At 37.8% G+C, this 19,643-nt stretch overlaps 3 protein-coding genes across 3 annotated transcripts in view; 2 read left to right on the top strand and 1 right to left on the bottom strand.

The window, feature by feature from the left end:
* Nucleotides 1–5,355: 5,355 nt before the first annotated feature.
* LOC129944787 (uncharacterized protein K02A2.6-like) lies at nucleotides 5,356–6,144 on the top strand. The gene has a single exon (XM_056054451.1). It carries the CDS (start codon nucleotides 5,356–5,358, stop codon nucleotides 6,142–6,144), a length of 789 nt encoding a protein of 262 aa, XP_055910426.1.
* A 4,763-nt stretch (nucleotides 6,145–10,907) lies between these two features.
* The window catches only part of LOC129944334 (40S ribosomal protein S14a), a 252,630-nt gene continuing 243,894 nt past the window's right edge, over nucleotides 10,908–19,643 (top strand). Inside the window, exon 1 of the mRNA XM_056053691.1 lies at nucleotides 10,908–10,921. The gene's annotated coding sequence lies outside the window, so the exon portion shown is untranslated. The remainder of the gene's footprint in view (nucleotides 10,922–19,643) is intronic.
* On the bottom strand, nucleotides 12,756–13,257 carry LOC129944786 (cysteine-rich, acidic integral membrane protein-like). Its single transcript, XM_056054450.1, has 2 exons — nucleotides 13,117–13,257; nucleotides 12,756–13,061 (listed from the first exon to the last, which is right to left on the bottom strand). The coding sequence occupies exons 1-2, from the start codon at nucleotides 13,255–13,257 to the stop codon at nucleotides 12,756–12,758; spliced, it is 447 nt and encodes a 148-aa protein (XP_055910425.1).

Below are 19,643 nucleotides of genomic sequence, written 5' to 3'. Positions count from 1 at the left end.
CCACCCAAATGCCCATCCACCACACCATCAGCCCAGAAATGAATCCGCAATGCAATGATTCTCTCTCTTAAACTTCGTGGACTGGCGATTACGTTTCATTAATTTATTTGCCTCTGCATCACGCCGCGGCCGCGCCGCGCACAAAATGCGTCGTCAATTGACAGTTAGTTGTAAGTAATGTAAAGGTGAGCTGCGTTCCAGTGTTAAGCGCATTGTCCACATCAAGCGAAGGCGATGGCGAATGAAGAAGCGACTGACTACGACGACGCGACGTTCGCCATATCCCCGGTCGCGCAACTCAGTGGCGGCAACATTCGTTTCATTGAGCGACGGCGGCTCTTTTGTACCACGCGGTGGTGAATAGCATAAATCTGTCACTTGAACGTGTGGTGGATTTAATAGTGGCCATCGTCATCGTTGCCATTGCTCGTCGGTGATAGTCAAACAAAGATGGCACCACATCGCATGTCAAGTGTGAAAATGCGTGCGAGTGCGACCATCATGCAGTCGCACACCTAATTGGATTGTTCAATGGATAACGCGCATCATGTCGCTTTAATTGACATTTAAATGACATTTGAGTAAGGGGGAAATCGAAATCGAATTCGAATCGAATTATAAAATAAAAACTTAAAAGAGAACTTGCCTGACATACAAAATGGAAATGGACAAACTTAAAAAAATGCCCACACATTATTTCTACCGCAATACAATGGCTGTTGTGGCAGGTTGTGGTTGACACACAAACATTATCCAGCACGTGTCTCAATTTCAACATTTTGTTATGCTCTACTTAATCCTGCCACTGCCACAGTTCCACCCTGAATATTTCACTTCAATTGACTAAATAAAACGGAGAGAGAGACCACCCCCGACATTATGCAGACTTTTCCTTTTGTGTAATTTTCTTTCATTCGATTTGTCCATACTTAGGTTAATTTTATTTGCCTTGGTGGGGTTCTTTCATTCTTGCTGTTTCCATTGGATGCGCCTCAATTATACTGCATTAAAAAAAGGTAAATGTCAATTCACGCAAACCTATTATAATATACGTCATGAGTGTTACTACGTTTCTGTGCGACTTGCAATTGATGAAGATGATGCTCCCCCTTTATTAAAGATAATAATAGACAATTAGCCCCATTTGTGGCGTTTGTAAGCATCAATGGCCGGAAAAATCGATTAGTCTTCGATGTCTCTCTCTCTCTTTCTTTCTGTTGAAAAATAGGAAGTGTCAATGAAATGTCAAAGATTAAGGTCGAAACGATACTGTTTGTTGTGCTTCGAAATTCAAAGATAAGCCCTGTTTTTTAAAGAAAATTTTGAATAATGTTAACCAACCAGTTTTAAAGTTCTGTTTGATTATACCTGCATTTAAACTTAAAAGAACTTTTAATTGAATATCTTTAAATATTTTAATAATTTTTTTTTGACTCATGTAGTGCTGTACATCTCACTATTCTTACTCATATAAAGCTTTGGTAATATTATTTGTCCAATTGTTTTGTTTCAGCAGCTGTCAAAGTGATACCGATGACATCTAACTGTCAAAACGTTCATTTGTGGAAATTTCTTCAGGAATCAATTCCAAGAGGGAAAATTCGTTTAAAGTGCCTATACACTCTCATGGACTCAAAAAATATTTAACTCCAATCTAAATCAACCATTTCTAAAAATGTGAAACTGTTTTTACGTCTCCTGCAATCATTTAAAAAGTATGTTCATTGCGTTCTGTCAAAAAACATTTTTCCTATAATCTATGCAACTAGAGGGCTCACGGGCCAGTTTAGCTACAATTACTTTTTATTAATGTTGCTGGTTGAGCATTTTAAATAAGTGTGACAGAGAAAATAGAACGCAATCAGCGGAACAATTATTTTCTAAATTGTAAAAACAAAAATTCATCTGTCAATAATAAACCCTAAAATTAACTAAAACAAAAGATTGGTTTAGTTTACATAATTTGTGTGTAACAAAATTCTGTAACTCCCTTAACAAAATTTTCAATGATGTAAAGCAATGTAGTTATCACCGGCCCGTTTTTGGCATGTTGGCATAATCAAAATTTATTTCTTTTGAAAGAGGGACACTAAACTGTCAATGGTGTCGGATATTGATCTTTCTCTATTGAATTTGTATAGGCAGAGTTTGATATAATCGAATTACAAACGGTCTGGAAGTTCTGAACATTTTTGCTGGAAGTAGTCTTCATCAAAAGGTTGGTTTATACATCTGGGCCCCAATTAAACCCTCTAGCGTTACTTCAACTGTTTTTACCCTATGCTTACAATACTCTTTTAATAACGGTTTATTGTTGAATATGATAATTTCACAAACTCTACCGAGCTCCCGTCACCGTTTATATGGAATCAATAATAAATCTACTAAAACACTAATTTCACTGAGTCGGGCTTCGAGTACTAACACAACATTCATTGTGAGAATTCTAGAGATGTAATTAGAATTCCCAGTCGGACTTCTCCATAAGCCCTGCTTGCTTCTCCTAGGACAATTCTTGAACGGTAGCTATGGATATTTTGAAGCCAATTCAGTTTCAATAGGTATTTAATCACAAGAGGTTGACAACATTTATTGAATAAGTTAAGTTTGAAGATGCCAATTTATTACATTTTAGCAATTCAATGTCGTCAGCAAACATAAGAGAAAGAGAAGATTTAATGATAAGAGGAATGTTCTTAACAAAAAAAACGTAAAGGTCCAAGGTGGCTTCCTTGGGGAACGCCAGAGGTCACAGATATTGGAGGTGATAAAGACGAACTTATTTTGACGAATGGGGTTCGACCTACGAATTATTAATACTGTAACCATAAAAAAAGCTCATACAAAAACCTAAAGCTGATAGTTAAGCTATTTAAATTTCGTGATTGAATTTATAGAAAGCCTTACAAATAACATCGGTTTAAAAAGCATCTTCAAGAATACTTGTGATCTCATTGCATAGAATGGTTAGATTTGTTACCGTCGATATTCCAGAGAAAAGCCATGCTGAAACGGCGAGATAAAATCTTTGATAATAAAATTTAATTTATTATAAACGATTTTTTCAAATAACTTCGGAATCGTTGGGACCCGATTTGTTAATGGGTGTTATGTAAGACATTTTTCAATCGTTTAAAAACTTGCCCCTTTTCGGGGATTCATTAAAAAGTCACGTTTTTAACATCTGGTAACATTTTGAGAAAACCTAAAAGAATATGTTGAACTAAGCAGAACAGTTATTCTAACAGCAGCAGCAGAAGGAAACATCAAGTTAATAAAATAAATCGGTTTACAATGTGTATTCGAGGTTGACACGGGCTCAAATAAATTTGGAGCCATAACTTACCTAAAACCTTTGACACGGATTTAAATCTTTTTGACTATGGTAATAATCACATTCCCATTACAGGTCTTACCTACGTAGACATTGTTTACGACAAGAAGGACATCCAAAATCTTCTTTTGTGCATTGCAAGTGGAAATCGTACAAATGTGCTGGGTTGTAACTGGTTTGACAAGATGGGAATAGTGGTTCAAGGTGTTTATAGCGTGCGTTCCCGAATAGATGATCTATTGGAAAAGTACGCACTGCTATTTTCTGAGGAACTAGGTGCATATACGGATTAAAAAATTACATTAAATCTCAATCAGGCTGTACGACCCATCAAACTTCAAGCAAGGAAGGTTCCTTACTCTCAGCAAGAAGCAGTTGAAGCTGAGTTAGATAAATTGGTTCGACAAGGAGTTTTAGAACCAACTGAATACAACGAGTGGCTTACTCCTACAGTACCTGTCACCAAATCCGACGGGTCAGTTCGTATTTGCGGCGATAACAGGTGCACTGTTAACAAAGCACTGTCACCGTACTGTTTCAAGACACCAGCAATAAGCGATTTTCTAGCTTCAATTCCAAAAGGGAATACATTCGAAAAAATAGAGTTGTTTGTTGATGAGGAAACATCCAAAGTACTTACAATTACTAGACATAAGAATGCGTTCAAAGTAAAGAGGGTTCCAAATGGTATTTTTGCGGGACCCAGAATATTTCAACAACAAATAGACAACATTCTACGAGGAATAAGTGGTTTTATTGTTTACTATGATGACATCATCGTTCCTTGCAAGAATTCCTCACACCTCGTTGAGACTCTTGGAAAAGTTTTTTAACGTCTTTTTAACGTCTACGGTTGCGCAAAGACAAATGTCACTTTGATTAACCATCTGTCGACTTTCTGGGGTATATTGTCGACTGCACAGGAATACGTACATCTGATGAAAAAGTCATCGCAATAAGGGATACTCCAGCTTCAAACGACAAAAAGCAACTGCAGGCGTTTCTAGGCCTTATAAACTTCTATCATGCGTTTCTAAAAGGCAAAGCGACAATTGTCGAACCTCTTCACAGACTTCTCGATAAAAACAACAAGTGGCAATGGAATTTAAAGCACCAAACTGCCTTTCAATAGCTAAAGACTTTGCTCACTAATGAAAGTATACTGATTCATTACGACGAAAAATTACCAGGGCCGTTAGTTTGTGATGCTTCGCCTTATGGACTTGGTGTTGTGCTGTCGCACTTTTTACCTAACCACTAGGAGCGTCCAATTTCGTTTTATTCTCGCACTTTAAAACTTACGGAGAGAAACTATGCGCAGATCGCCAAGGAGGCCTTGGCGATTATCGCAGGTGTTAAGAAATTTTACAATTTTCTTTAGGGTAGGGATTTTCAAATAGTGACTGATCATAAGCCGTTGCTTAGTTTATTTAATCCAAAGAAACCAACTCCAATTATACTGTCACCGAGGATGCTTCGATGAAGCGTGTTCTTAAATGGGTATAATTTCAAGATCGTGCACAGACCAGGTGATCAGAATTGCAACCCTCACCATTTGGAGACGAGTTTCAAATTAATATATTGGAAGAGTGTGATGCAAACATTCAATCAAATGATATAGCGAAGATGACCTCAAAAGACACAACTCTACAGAGGGTGTTTTCTTGGACGTTGAAAGGATGGTCTGCCGTACTTTTGGAGGAGGTGTTCCGACCTTTGCCTATCAACCAACTTGGCGTGCGAAACTGGAGACAGCTAGTTAGGGACCGAGCTGGCTGGAGACGCTTGTTGGTTGAGGCCCAGGTCCGCCCGGACTGTAGCGCCACCTTAAGTGAAGTGTTCCGACCTTTTTATCAACGTCGACGTGAAATATCGGTAAATAAAAATTGTTCACTATTTGGTGCCTGAATTATTGTTCCAAAATCCGCTCGGAACGATTTGCTGAAAAACTTACATGCTGGCCATCCAGGAGTGGTTAGTATGAAAAGTCTTGCCCGAAGCTATACATATAGTGGCCGAAAATGGATGGTGACATTGAGGCAACGGTAAAAAGGTGCATCACCTGTCAAGAATCTCGACCAGTTAAGTCTGAGTCAACTATACATCATTGGGAAGAAACTTTAAAGCCATGTTCTAGCCTACATGTAGACTTCGCCGGTCCCTTTCAAAGTAAGATCTTTTTCATTCTAGTCGATTCTTATTCGAAGTGGCTCGAAGTCAAATTAGTATCTACTACAAGCACAAGTTGTGCAATCACCAGTCTTCGTTCTATATTCGCTACACATGGACTACCAGATTCAATTGTATCTGACAATGAAACAGCCTTCACCTCTGAGGTTTTCAGTCAGTTATGGAGGAGTAATCTTATTTCACACATCCTTTCTGCTCCTTTTCACCCATCCACCAATGGACAGGCAGAAAGGATGGTTCGTACTACACCATCAACAGTTAGTGGCAAATCTCCGGCAGAAATCTTGTTCAAGCGTCCACCGATGACATACTTTGATAAAATCCACCCTGGTAGTCAACCGCTTCGTTCATCCAAAAAACATCACGTTACAGGTAATGATCTACAATTACAAACCGATGAACCTGTTTGGATAAGAAACTATTCAAAAGGACCTATTTGGATTCCGGCCAAAACAAGCAAGCAAACGGGTCTAGTATCATATTTAGTTAGAACTGAAGATGGCAAGACAGTTAGCAGGCATTCAGACCAACTTCGACATAGGAGTAAAGAGACTCATAAAGAACCGGATCCGAAACAACAACAACCAAAACCACTAAAAGCTGCATCACAAACAGAGTAAGCCTAACCAGAGACTAGACGTTCCGAGAGGCTTCGTAATTTGGAAGTTCAATCTAAGAGGGGAGGAGTGTGATGTTTGAACGCAGCCATTCTGGCAACTCAACTTTGACAGCTCACATTGACATGTAATGTCTGGCAGTGATTCAATCGTAAGCCGCCATTATAGAAAGACCAATACTTTTATATTTTAACTTAACTATTATTTAAATGAATTATTGAACTAACATGTGTCTTGAATTTTAAAAGGTATCAGAACACTTCAAAAACATTACTCAAAGATGGTAAAAATTGAATTTCGACTCAAATATCTTTTCAAAAATTTGAGTTATTATCTTCCAGCTAATTTTACTTATAAGAAATAATGTTTTCAACATTCAGTAAAATTTTGAGAAAACAACATTTTTAATCCAACACGAAAGCCTAGAAACTTTTAAGCAAGACAAATCGACAGACGGGATGGGAAGTTATCAGTGTGGGTTGCATCCCCGCCTCTTTTTTTGTAACTAATCGAATAAGAATCACCTTAATTTAAATCTTTTTTAAACTTACACAAGGTTTAAAATAAATATACGGTTTAAAATTATTCCAAATGAATGGAATTTGAAAGAAATTAGACAAATATTTTTATTTATACGTGAGCATAGTTCGCTATCTTGAAAAACCAGGTCTAAAATACGATTAAGATTGTTATAAAAATTATTAAGTTGTAAAAGATCATATTCAGCTAAAGAATCAATAACAAGGTTAGGTTAGGTTAGGTTAAACGCCATTTAACTGAACACAACAACATTTAATTTTTAAATCCATCCATTCTTTATATCCTGATCTATAGTTTTAACCAATACGCACAAACCGTTTCTACGGAATTATTTATAGGAATATACTCGTAAGAGCTGAAAACCAATCCTAGCACATGAGAAGTATAATAAATTGACTCCCCATTACCCTACCAACACAACAAATGCATACTCCACCTTTGAAAAAAATGTGTGTGAGCCTTTAAAGGAGTAGAGGCGTTCCGCTTAAATAAATATCCTACACATACCCCACAGTTAACAAAAGAGTATTAAAAGAGGAGATTTTAATCCACTAAAAATCCATTCGAAAAATGTTCTTAAACTACCTACGAAAAAAAAAAGTTTAAAAAAACGCGACGAGGCGCAAATTTTAACTAAAAATATATCTATACCCATATTCAGGCATAGCAATGATGACTAGCTAGGGTCTGGGCTACATATAAACTTCTATATCATCTCAACCAAAACACAATCCACCTGTAAGGAATAATATGAAAGGATATATTCCATCCCTTCTATAGGTAACAAGGACTCAATGACAGTCGCCTTTCATGTGGCATGTGTTTTATTGCTATATAACGCGGCATTCTTTTCCTTTAGCTTAAAATTGCTGGGCCATCAAGCTTCCTCCAACCCTATAAAATATCTTTCTCTTTTTCCTCACTTTCATATTATTGCTGTAGATTATAGGTATAGGTCCTTTGGATATAGGATATACCTATAGAAGAAGTAAGGTTCAATGACTTCCAAAAATGTTCAGCCAGCCTCATCGAAAAAGAAGGATTTTTTCTATAATAAAATACACACAGACTTAAATTTTCAGGACTTCCAAGAGCACACATAGAACATATAGGACACACAAGGATATATGAGTGAGTGTGCACTGAAGGAGATGCGAAACGAAACGACCAATCTGATGGACAGGAACAGGAGCCGTGCAAGGACGTTCCTACACGTACGATAGACATACACCTTCAATATGATTATTATTATCCTTTTTTGGTTTATATAAAATATAACACATAGAAGCATACAAATTTGGAAGGATAACGTAGGTACTCTCTGGAGTCGTTATAAATGTGCATATACATACATACATCCAAATATAGGAACTTAACCTGCAAAAACGTGAATGTCCTTATATGTACAGCGTGAGTGATCCTGTAATTCAAGTCTATCACTGTAAACCATACCCAATACCCATTATGCTCGCTAGCCTTAGACTTAGCCTAGCATAGCGTCCTACAAAAAAGAATGAATGTCGAAAGCCGTAGGTACCTCTATAATATTAAGAAGGCCCACAATTTGCAGGGTGCCTCACAGACATTTGATGGCTAAATATTTGCTAAATTATAATTCAGAAATAATTACGTTCTAATGGTGGGATGTACATATTTATAATGTCTATTAAGATGCAATTAGGATGATAAAGGTTTGATGTTCAAAAACTTACAGAATTTGGTCACACTTTTGAATATTTTAACAATAACTCAAAAACTATTCCCAATTTGAGAATTAAAGTTAAGAGAAAATTTTAAAATATATTACATAAACTAAGTGTGACTATTCGTTTAAAAAATGTATGAGTAGAAATGTTTTAAAGTCCTAAATTCTTATCAACACTAAAAGAATTTTTCAAATCGGACCAGTAGTTCCTCAGATTAGCGCATTCAAACAAACAAACAAACAAACAAACAAGCAAGCAAGCAAACTCTTCACCTCAATATTATTATTAAAGATAGAATTAAGGGTCATCCTGTAAAAGCTTTTCGTACCAGATGATGATGACTGTAGTATATGGAGGTGGTTGATGGGTTGAAGGGTTTGTGTCGATGTTTTCAAATTCAGTAAAAATTTAAGGTGTGGATGAGTCTTGTTTTTATTTATTTTCTCCCACCTATAATATACCCGTCAACCAAGATACCCTCTTTCCCCTCCTCTACTATAATTCGTACAACGAATGGTCTCAATTCGGCTTGAGCAAGTAGATTCGTACCTAGTATGTTCTCCTTTAACCCAAACCTATATAAAGAAGTGAAAACATTGGGGAAAAAAAGAACTTGGCGTAGTTTGTTGGTCGTCTCGTCATTTGTAGACGACGACGTGTACCTTCCTACGTTTATGTTCTTGAAATTATTTTTGAGGGTTTTGGTTTTGGGTTTATTTGGCCCTAACAGAGTAATTGTAAATATGTCGTGTTTTTCCTCCTCTTCGTCACTTATCCAGACGTGTATTTTTTATATTAATATTGGCCGCATTCCCAAGAATATAGTAAAAAATAGTGGTAGTATCAGCGTAGTAATAGTAACAGTCATAGTAGAAATAACGCAGCATAGAGTGTTTGATTCAAAATCGAATAAAATTAATTGGGAAAAAAGTTAGAACAACGATGATATGAAATACAAAGTGAAAATGGAACAAACACAAAACCTGCAAATATCGGTTTGCTTAATACCATTATTTTTTTGTTTTTTAAATTAAAAACGTATTTAGGATGACAGGAATGTAATTTTTCTTGAAGTTTGAATCTATTAGTAGGATTTGACACCTGTCAAACTCAGCTGTCATTTAAATTTGCGTAATTTGAGATGAATGATTGCCATTGGCTGCGTTCAATCTCGTGTTGGATAAGGTATCTTGGATAGCTGTATTGAGATAGCTGTCAAAAAATAAAAACAACTTTCAGCTGTTCACAAGAAGCAAAGAAACATTTAAACTTCGAAGTCAAAATTGTTGTAAGATAAACAGTCAAATATTTCTTTTTCGAAAGTCCTCATAGCAGGACGATGACAATGTTACAATTTTTCTTCTTTGAAGACTTGTAGCAGCTATATAATTCGCAGTTTCTCTAAGTAACTCGGGTTATATGGAATTTCGGTTTATTCCGGAAAATATACGTCAAGGCAAGGTGTAATGCTCATCTTCTGTTGGGCCCAACCATTACATCGGGGAGAAACGCATATATGAACACTTTTATGCTGGTTTATATTTATTTTCAATTTTAAATCATATTTATTAAAATAAACGGTGTTCAGGAAAAAAAATCGATTTTTAACAGTCAAATATTTTTTCTTCAAATAACCTTAATCCTTTCCTTGGAGCCACCTTATTTGTTTGTAGCTCCACAAGCTGTCCGCCTCTGTCTGCTTTAATTCCTAAAAACAAAAAAGTTGGAGTTATTTATTTCCACAAGACTAATAATATGTTTACCTGTATTTTGTTCTTCCTCTGGAAGGTTCTTCAACTTGAGAATGCTGGACACTAGACTAGAGGTAAGACCTAGCAAATTGGTCATCTACAAAACGAGAACAAAATAAGTCAATTTCGAAGTTTAAAAAAATAGATCATAATCTTTAAGTTTAATTCGGAGGCAAATAGCTTCTTCGTCGTCTATTATGTAGAGAACAACCTCAAATACGACTTTTACTTTAACATTTTTGTTTACCAACTAATACAAAAAGCTGAAATCAATTTTCAAGTTTCTTGAAATTCAACCATGTTTTCAATCAGCTGTTCTATCAGATACCTATATACGCCAGAAATTCTTGGACAGCTTTGGATTCCTTTTTTTGACAGTGCCCCATACTTTATGGCTTGGAAAAGATGTCTTGTTAGTCTTGTAATTTTCTTTAGTCTTGTCTTGATGAGATTCATCACACTCGTCAGGATCATTAGACTTGTCTCTTCAGTCTTGTCAGTTTCGTTAATCTCGTTAGCCTCTTTAATCTTGTCAGTTTGGCCAACCCCCACTTCACTTCCATTATTTCTTTTTGTAAATTAATTTATATTAATTCAATCGTAAAAATATCTTAGAGATAGACAAAAATTCATAAAACTAGCCTAATTAACCATAACTTACAACTAACTTACTGATCCCATAAACTAGAACAACCACAGCAGCAAATCTAACCATCTAACATTTTTGTTTTTCATATTTTGTTGTCTTTTTTTTTTTGTTTGTATTCCATGTTTTTTTAAAATGTTTTTTTTTTTGTTATTTTTTGTATTTTTTTATATCTTTTTGTGTCACCATGCCTATTCTGCTTAAAACTAAACCCTTAAACTACAAAACAAGTATGTAAGCCGGCCAAGGCTTAAAACCCCATCCCGACTACCCACTATCAAGTGCCGATTGAAGCCACCAAAACTGGTTCTCCTGCTTCAACCTATCAGTTCGGTCCCGTTCGGACACAGCCCTACTGAAACGAAGGAGCTCTGCTCCGCCTTGTGCCATGACGTCCCGATTGTACAGGAGTCGCCTATCCACGGTTCTTCGTCTGACGTGGTAGATTAACGGAACTGCCAATCTATCCTGTATCAGACCGCATCTATCTAAAAAGAGGAATGCCTTTGGTGAAATGAAGCCGCTCAAGCGTGCACTTTCAAAATACTCGTCGTTCGGATGGAACGCCCCGAAAATTAAATTGTTGGTCGAAGACATAGCTCTTGCAATGTACCTCGAACGAGTTTTATCACGAAATTGTCAATTCTGTTGATTCGAGCCCCGTTGTATAGGACCTCGTTTGAATAGTAATGCACATAAGAAGATTCGGCTGTTCGATATAAGCGGGTACAGCGTCGTAAACACTGCCGCTCGAACACCCGAAACTTCTCCATCTGGGAAGGGGCAACGTTGAACCACACAGGACAACCATAAACAATCATCGGCCGTATGAGGGCCATGTAGCAAATTACCTTCACTCTGGGGTCAAGCCAACTGCTAAAAAACAACCGTTTCGTCAGTGCGAAGGCTCATCTGGCCCTGGTCAGAGCAGCATTTATATGTCTGTCGAAATATAAATACTGATCTAACCAGATACCGCGGTACTTCACTACACTTTTACTCGCTAATGGCTGCCTGTGAAGATCAACGATGACCATCTTGCGCCAATTCTTGCACGTATCCCTCGTGGCCCTAGCCAACGGAGTCCGGAACAGAATTGCCTCCGACTTCTGGACATTTATTTTCAGTTTCCAGTCGTCGCAATATCGCTGAATCTTGTCGAAATCACGCTGCAAGAGAATTCTAATAACCTCAACCTTTCGGGCCGTTCTGTACGCAATTAGATCGTCGGCGTACGCAATTGCCTTTGTAAGACTACCTATCAGATCGCTGTTGTAAATGCTGAAGAGAATCGGCGAATTCACCGCTCCCTGTTGAAGGCCATTTTTAATTGAGAATGTTGTGGTAAAAGTTACATTGCCACTTTTGACAACAAACTTTCTACCGTTAAGCATATCATAGGGTATATACAACAATGTCTTGTTTATGCCAAGCCTGCTGAGTTTTAGGTAAAGACCCTCTAACCATACGGTGTCAAAGGCCTTGTCCAAATCAACTAGGACAGCACCTGTGCATTGTTGTTTTGATTTATTCCATTGGATATCAAAAACGAGTTTAGACGCTGTATGAATTGTGCCTTGAACCCAAACTATTTATCCGGAATTATTTTGTTGTTCGCATCCATTAGTCTCGTTGACCTAGTCAAGTTTTTAGTCTTGGTTATCGCTTCAGTCTAGTTAATCTCTTGTTCTATAATCTCGTCAATTGGGCCAATATCTTTAGTCTCGTTTGTCTCTTCAATTTTGTCAGTCATTAGTTTATTCAGTCTCATCAACATCGTTAGTTTTGTTAGTCTCGACAATTGGACATCCTTGTTAAACTCTCATCATCAGTCTCATCATCCGCCTTATCACTCCTATAAGTCTCATCAGTTTCATCAGTCTCATTAGTCTCATCAGTCTCATTAGTTTCATCAGTCTTATCAGTCTCATTAGGCTGATCATTCTCATCATCCTCATCAGTCTCATTACTCTAGTCAGACTCATCAGTTTCATCAGTCTGATTAGTCTCGTCAGGCTCATTAGTTTCATCAGTCTTATCAGTCTCATTAGGCTGATCATTCTCATCATCCTCATCAGTCCTATCAGTCTCATCAGTTTCATCAGTCTCATCAGTCTCATCAGTCTCACCAGTCTCATCAGTCTCATCAGTCACATCAGTCTTATCAGTCTCGTTAGTCTCATTAGTCTCATCAGTATCGTCAGTCTCATCAGTCTCATCATTCTCATCAGTTTCATCAGTCCCATCAGTCTTATCAGTCTCGTCAGTCTCATTAGTCTCATCAATATCGTCAGTATCGTGATTATCGTTAGTGTAGTAAGTATAATTTCACAATCGTTAGCCTTATCAGTCTCCTAAATATCGTTATTAAGATTGTCTCATCAGCCTCGACAGTCTTGTCAAATTCTTCACTTGTCAGTTTCGTTAGTTCGTCAGTCTTTTCAATCACGTTAGTCTCTCTAACTTCATTCATATCTTTAATCTCAGTAAAGTGTCACCAGTTTTGTTAGCCGTCTATAAACTGGTCCATTTAAAGCCAATGTCATGAATTTCAATCTTGAATGATCCCGTACTAAAAACAAGGCACTTAACGCCTTCTTTTATTATTAAGGAATCAATACCTTTCACATTAATGCCTAGTGAAACAATATTTCTTGAAATCTGTGAAATTTCAATGGATTCAATTAAATCAACGAGTTTTTCGGCTTTCTGTACCCCTTTTAACTGACTTAGGATTCCAGAACACAGAAAACGCACTTCCTTATAATTTCATCAACTTCTTTTATAGAATAAATTTACGCTCAACTGAACAAATGTCACACTGAACAATAAATCAATTTCTTTGCATTCATTAAAGAACCGAATATTCAACACCACAACTCCAGGCCCAGATTCAGGCGTATGAATCAGTTGGAATAATCCACTTCACCTTGAAAAACCATCATAAAAATAGGCTCATATTGAATTTAAAATAAAAATCCTTACATTATACTATACGCAGGAAGCATGGAAAACCACCATTATACTTTTGTCACCTCCTGCTGAAAATGTTTTGATTAAAAGTTGAACACGCGAACGCACATTGAAAATACTCGACTCGTATTCGTTTCGTGTATAGGAATGACTCGCCTGGGTTACCCCATTCATTTTTATACCACTTCGTTGCACCTAATTCTGTGGGCGCTGAAGCTTGATGGAGATGCCAGCCAATGTATAGAAATTATAAGCATAACTAAGTCTTATATTGAAGCAAAGCAAATGCAGGTAGGAACGTAGTCATATTCTTCACCCCGTCTCACCGTTTCACCGACTCACCGTCATCATCGTTGCACTGCTTTTTGGCTTGATGATTGCTCATTTCACTGCGAAAATGTGCCACTAATTGGAAAACGTTTAGAATTTATCGAGGTGTAACCGCAGTTCGCACCAGTCAACTTCATGAGGTTGACGTGAGTCGATATATCAGCTGCGAGGCAGGCAGTTAGCGGAACTTGAACTCGCTCTCGCTGCTCTAAGCTCTATGAGGTTGAGGTGGCTTTGATGCGATGCTATGCTATGGTGGCACAGCCAATTCTTAATCAAAATAAACAAACAAACTTGCTGCCGGTTGATAATGATGGATGCACCTCTCCCGATGTGTGTTGGCTGTTGGTTTTCATGAGTTGCCACAATAACGTAGATGAGAAGCTTCGACTATGACGACGTATAAAGGCCCACCAGAGGGAATATAATTCCGCAGAAAAGGATTGCAGGCTTATAAAAAGTACAGCGTTTTCCTTGATTACGCCTAATGTCGCGATCCATTAAGACGATGACAGGCTTAGCAAATGACTCAATCAAATTTTGTGTTGAACTAGGTTTAAAGATTATGTAGAGTTTAGATTGAAACGATACTTATATATACGCTGTCGTATATAAGGAAATGCGTTAACGCCAGAGAAAAAGGTGATTGATAGATTAGAAAGCCATTCTGCATTTAAATAAAATGCCTTTAGAATAAGCTTAAAATAACAAAGTTTGACAGCTTAGTAACCACGGACTGTTTGAATTGAATTTTTGTCTTTTGGTGTCTTAACAAATTTTTGTGAATATTTGATAATTTTTTTAGAAACTTCGGGAAGATTCACAGTAAAATATTTGTATGATACTTTATTTGATAAGTTCAAATTTATCCTTTCCTTTTCCTAGGAAGCACAATGGATTCAAAGAGATCCAACGAAGATGTTTTCTTGACCTTTAAAGATGCATCCTCTCATACAACCTAACGTTACCTAACGCCATTGTAGGAACAGTCAGTGGATTATGGTGATAATAATTATTGAGTAATGAGCAAAAACGAAATATCTTTGTTTCACCAATTTTTGAGTAAATTTTAACAATTTTAATCGATTCATTATTGTGAATGGCAACTACTCCAATAGTATTATGATACTTCAAATGATAGCTGAGTTCAACAGGTGACTGTAAAACATTCCAATAGTATTATGACACTTCAAATGACAGCTGAAATGACTGAAAAACATTCCAATAGCATTGTGATACTCCAAATGACAGCTGATTTTGACAGGTGAATTGCATCCATTCCAATAATATTATGACACGAAGCGATCCATTATTGAACTATGAAAATTCACTGTGATACATCAAATTAGAGCTCTGTTTAACAGACTTTAGAATTGCGAAACTCCGAATGACAGCTGAGTTTGACAAGTGACTGTAAACCATTGCAATACTATTTGAGTTTGACAGGTGTCAAATCCCAGCTCTAACAAACTTGAAACTATGAAATTAATGAATATGTAAAAGGACTTTTTCTTAAAACAATTTGTAAAGCTTACGGCGCTATAAAATTGGAGAAAATTGTCCAGACCAGACAGGTTTTCAAAATTGTGGGACACATTTTTTCGAATTTTCTATTGTTTGTATGTTTTGAGCTGAGTTTTGACTATCAATCTATAACATGCCATAAAGGTCTACTTTACTTACCTTCAAACGTATGGAGTATGTAGCCAGGTATGTTGCAGGTAAAAATAAATCCGCAATATTTCCCTTTTGCCCATTAAGCACCAAATTTCCTTAAACCTCTTAAACCAACAATTGAACCCAAATGAAAACTGTGCAGTCAAAATGAATTCGAAATCCAAACAGAGAAACTTCCTCATTTGCACTTCACCGTCACAGAGTAGTGCTGCCGTCGCCGCCGCCGTAGCCGCCATCACTCGTCATCGTCAATTTTGCGGTTTATACTTGTCTACTTATTCCCCGCAACCAACCCTCAAGCCCCAGGTAAACTTACTGCCCAGCCCGTCGCTCTCATCCTAGTGTCTTTAGCTTAAGGCTAATTTTATGCCTCTGTGAATCTCTCTTCCTCCAAGTCACACTGCCTCTGCCACAGCCATAACCAGAGTGTCTGACCTTGTTCGCCTCGTGTCGCTGTTCTGTGTTCGGTGGCTGTGTTTGAATTGTTGTCTCCTGATGGTCCGAAATGTCTGGCAACGGTCTAAGGGGATTCAACAACGTAGCCGACTACGACGACGATGACGATGGCAATGGCGATGATGATGATGAAGTCTTTGCACAGCTTTGCTCTTTTAGCTGTGCCGTCTTCTTTTTTCTTGGGGCTCTTGTCAAGTTGCTTCTTATTCCGTTATTTTTTTTTTCTTTAGTTTCTGTTTCTCAAAGTGTTTTTCTTTGTTTAATTGACCCGAAATCCGGACATTCTGATTTAAAATGCATCTCCTACCATCATTTGATGTATAGTCCAGTTGGGGATGTCACATTCTCTTAAGGAAAGAATTTCTAATTTAAAACGAACATACCTAGAAGAGAGAGAGAGGGAGATATATTGGAGCGTCTCTATATCCCTAAGTATAATTACACATCGCTGGACGGGCCTAAAATGGCATTTACTTGGCAATTATTCGACTTGAAATATGTAATAGCCTCATAGCCTTTGCCTCTGGAACTAGAGACTGGTCTTCCCTACGGCCGATGACGGACGGCCCACTCTGGAACGTCGCTCGTCTTCGTCCTCCTCCTCGCAGTGGCGCACATATAGGCGCGCACCTTAAGTAGCTGCCATGGTCGGTTATCTCCTAATGCGACGCAGCGCATTTGCATGATATCATTCAAATTTGGAATTTGACAGTTGCTGTCATATTTCTTTTTGGTGTGTTGCATTTTATAAGCAGGCATAAAATAAGTGAAATGCATCGTTTAAAGGCCCATCCAGAACTATGGAAAAAACTGTATGGCTCGTTGGTAATGTAAGTCAATTACCATAAGGAAATGTTTTATGAGACCAAGTTTAGTTGCGTACATCGTCCAAAAGTGGTCGCACTGAGATCCCCATTTTTATAACGATTTGCATATCGAACTCTTGTATCGTTGCTTTTGTGTTGCTGGCATAAGTTTGGAGCAGACTCAACTTTAAAAAAGAAAGAAGAACTCTACGCTTGTCTGTCAGATTCAATAAAACAAAAGCAACAAAAACGAAAATAACTTACAATTGCACTGACAGAGGATATTTTTCGAACGCCACCATTGCCATCGCCAACGCCAGTTCAGACTGAGGCCAAAGAAATTAAAATTTTCCAGACAAAGAAGAAGCCACTAAGGTGTGTATAGGAAAGGTATAGTTTAAGGGTACGAGTACATACCGTACATTTTATATTGCTTATAGCTGTCTTCTGTTTTGATAATGGGCAAGGTAACTATTACAGGACAGCAAAAGTGAGGATGATGGCGTCTGAACGTCAAATGTCAGTCATTTTTTATAAAACCTGACACAATGCTTCATTGAAAAAAATGTGAAGTTTGCTTTTTATAAATTGTATATACAAAGGTTTTTTAAATGAATATTTTATTACCTTGTTAAACGTTGATTTGATTCAATTTTTGTGTTTTCAATTTTAAAGTTTTGACAATACTTAATTGAAAACAAAGCTTTAAAATGAAAAGGTATTTAAAGGTTTTATTGGCTGATTATAATCCATATTTTAAGAAAAAGCGTTCAGATCCTTAGTGATTTTGATGCCATGTAAACATTGCTGGACTGTCAAGTAAACTTTAAATACGGAATCCATTAAATAATAGAGAAAGACAATTAAAACAACTCAAAACTATAAAGGCTTCTCATGACGGTCAAGTCATATTCAAAAGTGTTTTTAAACATTCATCATCAACAAACATTTCCAGACCTAACAGAAACGTTAGGACAATAAAAACCATTTAAAAACTTCTCAAGGCCGTCAGCACATCAAAAGACTGCAATTTTTTTTTAGGATCGTCAAGGCAGGTTGAAACCCTTCAAACCCCGCATACTATCGTATCAAGGTAGTAAGTACAGGTAAGTTCTGCTCCACTCTAACTCGTAAATAAATACCTACTTACTTACTTACTTTAGGTGGCGCTACAGTCCTGTGTGAAATAGGGCCTCACCCAACAAACTTCTCCATCTAGCTCGGTTCCTAGCTAGATGTCTCCAGTTTCGCGCTTCAAGTTGGGTGAGGTCACTGTCCACTTGTGCGCGCCACCTGATCCGTGGTCTTCGTCTACTGCGCTGTCCTGTGGGTGTGGATTCGAAGACTTTCCGGGCCGGAGCATTGGTTTCCATGCGCACTACGTGACCCAGCCATCTTAGTCGTTGGACTTTTATCCTTCTCTAAGTCTACGTCGCTGTACAGCCCGAACAGCTCGTCGTTCCATCTTCTCCTCCACTCCCCTCCGATGCATACGGGACCGTCACACGAAGAACTTTAATCTCGAACCGAGCAAAGGTGCTTTCATCCGCTTTTGTCATGGTCCATGCTTCTGCACCGTATAGCAGGACGGGGATGATAAGGGTCTTAAATAGCAACACTTTGGTCCCTCGAGAGAGGACTTTACCACCCACTTGCTTTCTTAGTCCAAAGAAACAACGCTGGTTTTGTTTTCTGCGTTAACAGCGACTTCCTTGACTTCCTCAAAGTTAAGTATGTCGATGGTGACGTTTTGACCAAGACGTCTATATTGTATGTCCTTTCTTGACGACAGCATGTACTTTGTTTTTCCCTCATTAACCGTTAAACCCATCTTTTTGCCTCTGCCTCAATACTCACAAAAGCCCCACTGACATCACGCTGAGTTCTTTCGATTATGTCAATGTCAATGTCATCAGCATATGCTAGTAATTTAAAAATTATACTTTTGAAAGATAGTGACGGGTGAGCTCTGCACAGTTCTTTCAAGCACGATATTAAAAAAATCACATGATAGAGCATCACCTTTTCTAAAACCTTTTTTGACATCGAAATGTTCTGTTAAGTTGTTTCCAACCTTTATATAGCAGCGTGAATTCTACATGTTCATCCTGAACAAACGGACGAGTTTGGAAGGGATTCCAAAACTAGACATGGCTCTATACAGTCCTTTCCTGTAGAAGCTGTCATATGCGGCCTTGAAATCGATGAAAAGATGGTTGGTGTCGATTTGGTGTTCTTGGATTTTTCCAGGATCTACCGTAATGTGAATATTTGATCGACTGCGGATTTTCCTGGTCTAAAACCAACTGACGAGGACCTATCAGGTTGTACGCTGGACTTTAGACTTTCACATGTTACGGCAGAGGAGATTTTATAGGCGATGTTAAGTAGACCGATTCCTCTATAGTTGGTGCAGTTAAGAGGGTCTCCCTTTTTCAGGATCGGGCAAGTAATACTGAGGTTCCATTAATCGGGCATGCTTTCTTCCGACCATATCTTACAGATAAGTTGGTGCATGCTCCTAACCAACTTATCTCAAGCTGCTTTAAAGAGCTCGGCATTCAAGCATCCGCTCCAGCGGCTTTATTAGAGTTAAGCTTAGATATGTCGTCTTTGC

The sequence above is a fragment of the Eupeodes corollae genome, chromosome 2, assembly GCF_945859685.1.
Source record: "Eupeodes corollae chromosome 2, idEupCoro1.1, whole genome shotgun sequence".
Classification (NCBI taxonomy): Eukaryota; Metazoa; Arthropoda; class Insecta; order Diptera; family Syrphidae; genus Eupeodes; species Eupeodes corollae.
The sequence above is the reverse complement of the archived record's forward strand: the minus strand, read 5'-3'. Positions and strand labels throughout refer to the sequence as shown.

Excerpts from the sequence above, each read along its gene's own strand:
- LOC129944787 (XM_056054451.1), top strand. The coding sequence starts at position 5,356 with ATGGATGGTGACATTGAGGCAACGGTAAAAAGGTGCATCACCTGTCAA.
- LOC129944786 (XM_056054450.1), bottom strand. The coding sequence starts at position 13,257 with ATGAATGAAGTTAGAGAGACTAACGTGATTGAAAAGACTGACGAACTA. Across the intron at positions 13,062-13,116 it reads GACTGATAAGGCTAACGATT|ACTAATGAGACTGACGAGAC; the intron begins GTGAAATTATAC and ends GATATTGATGAG.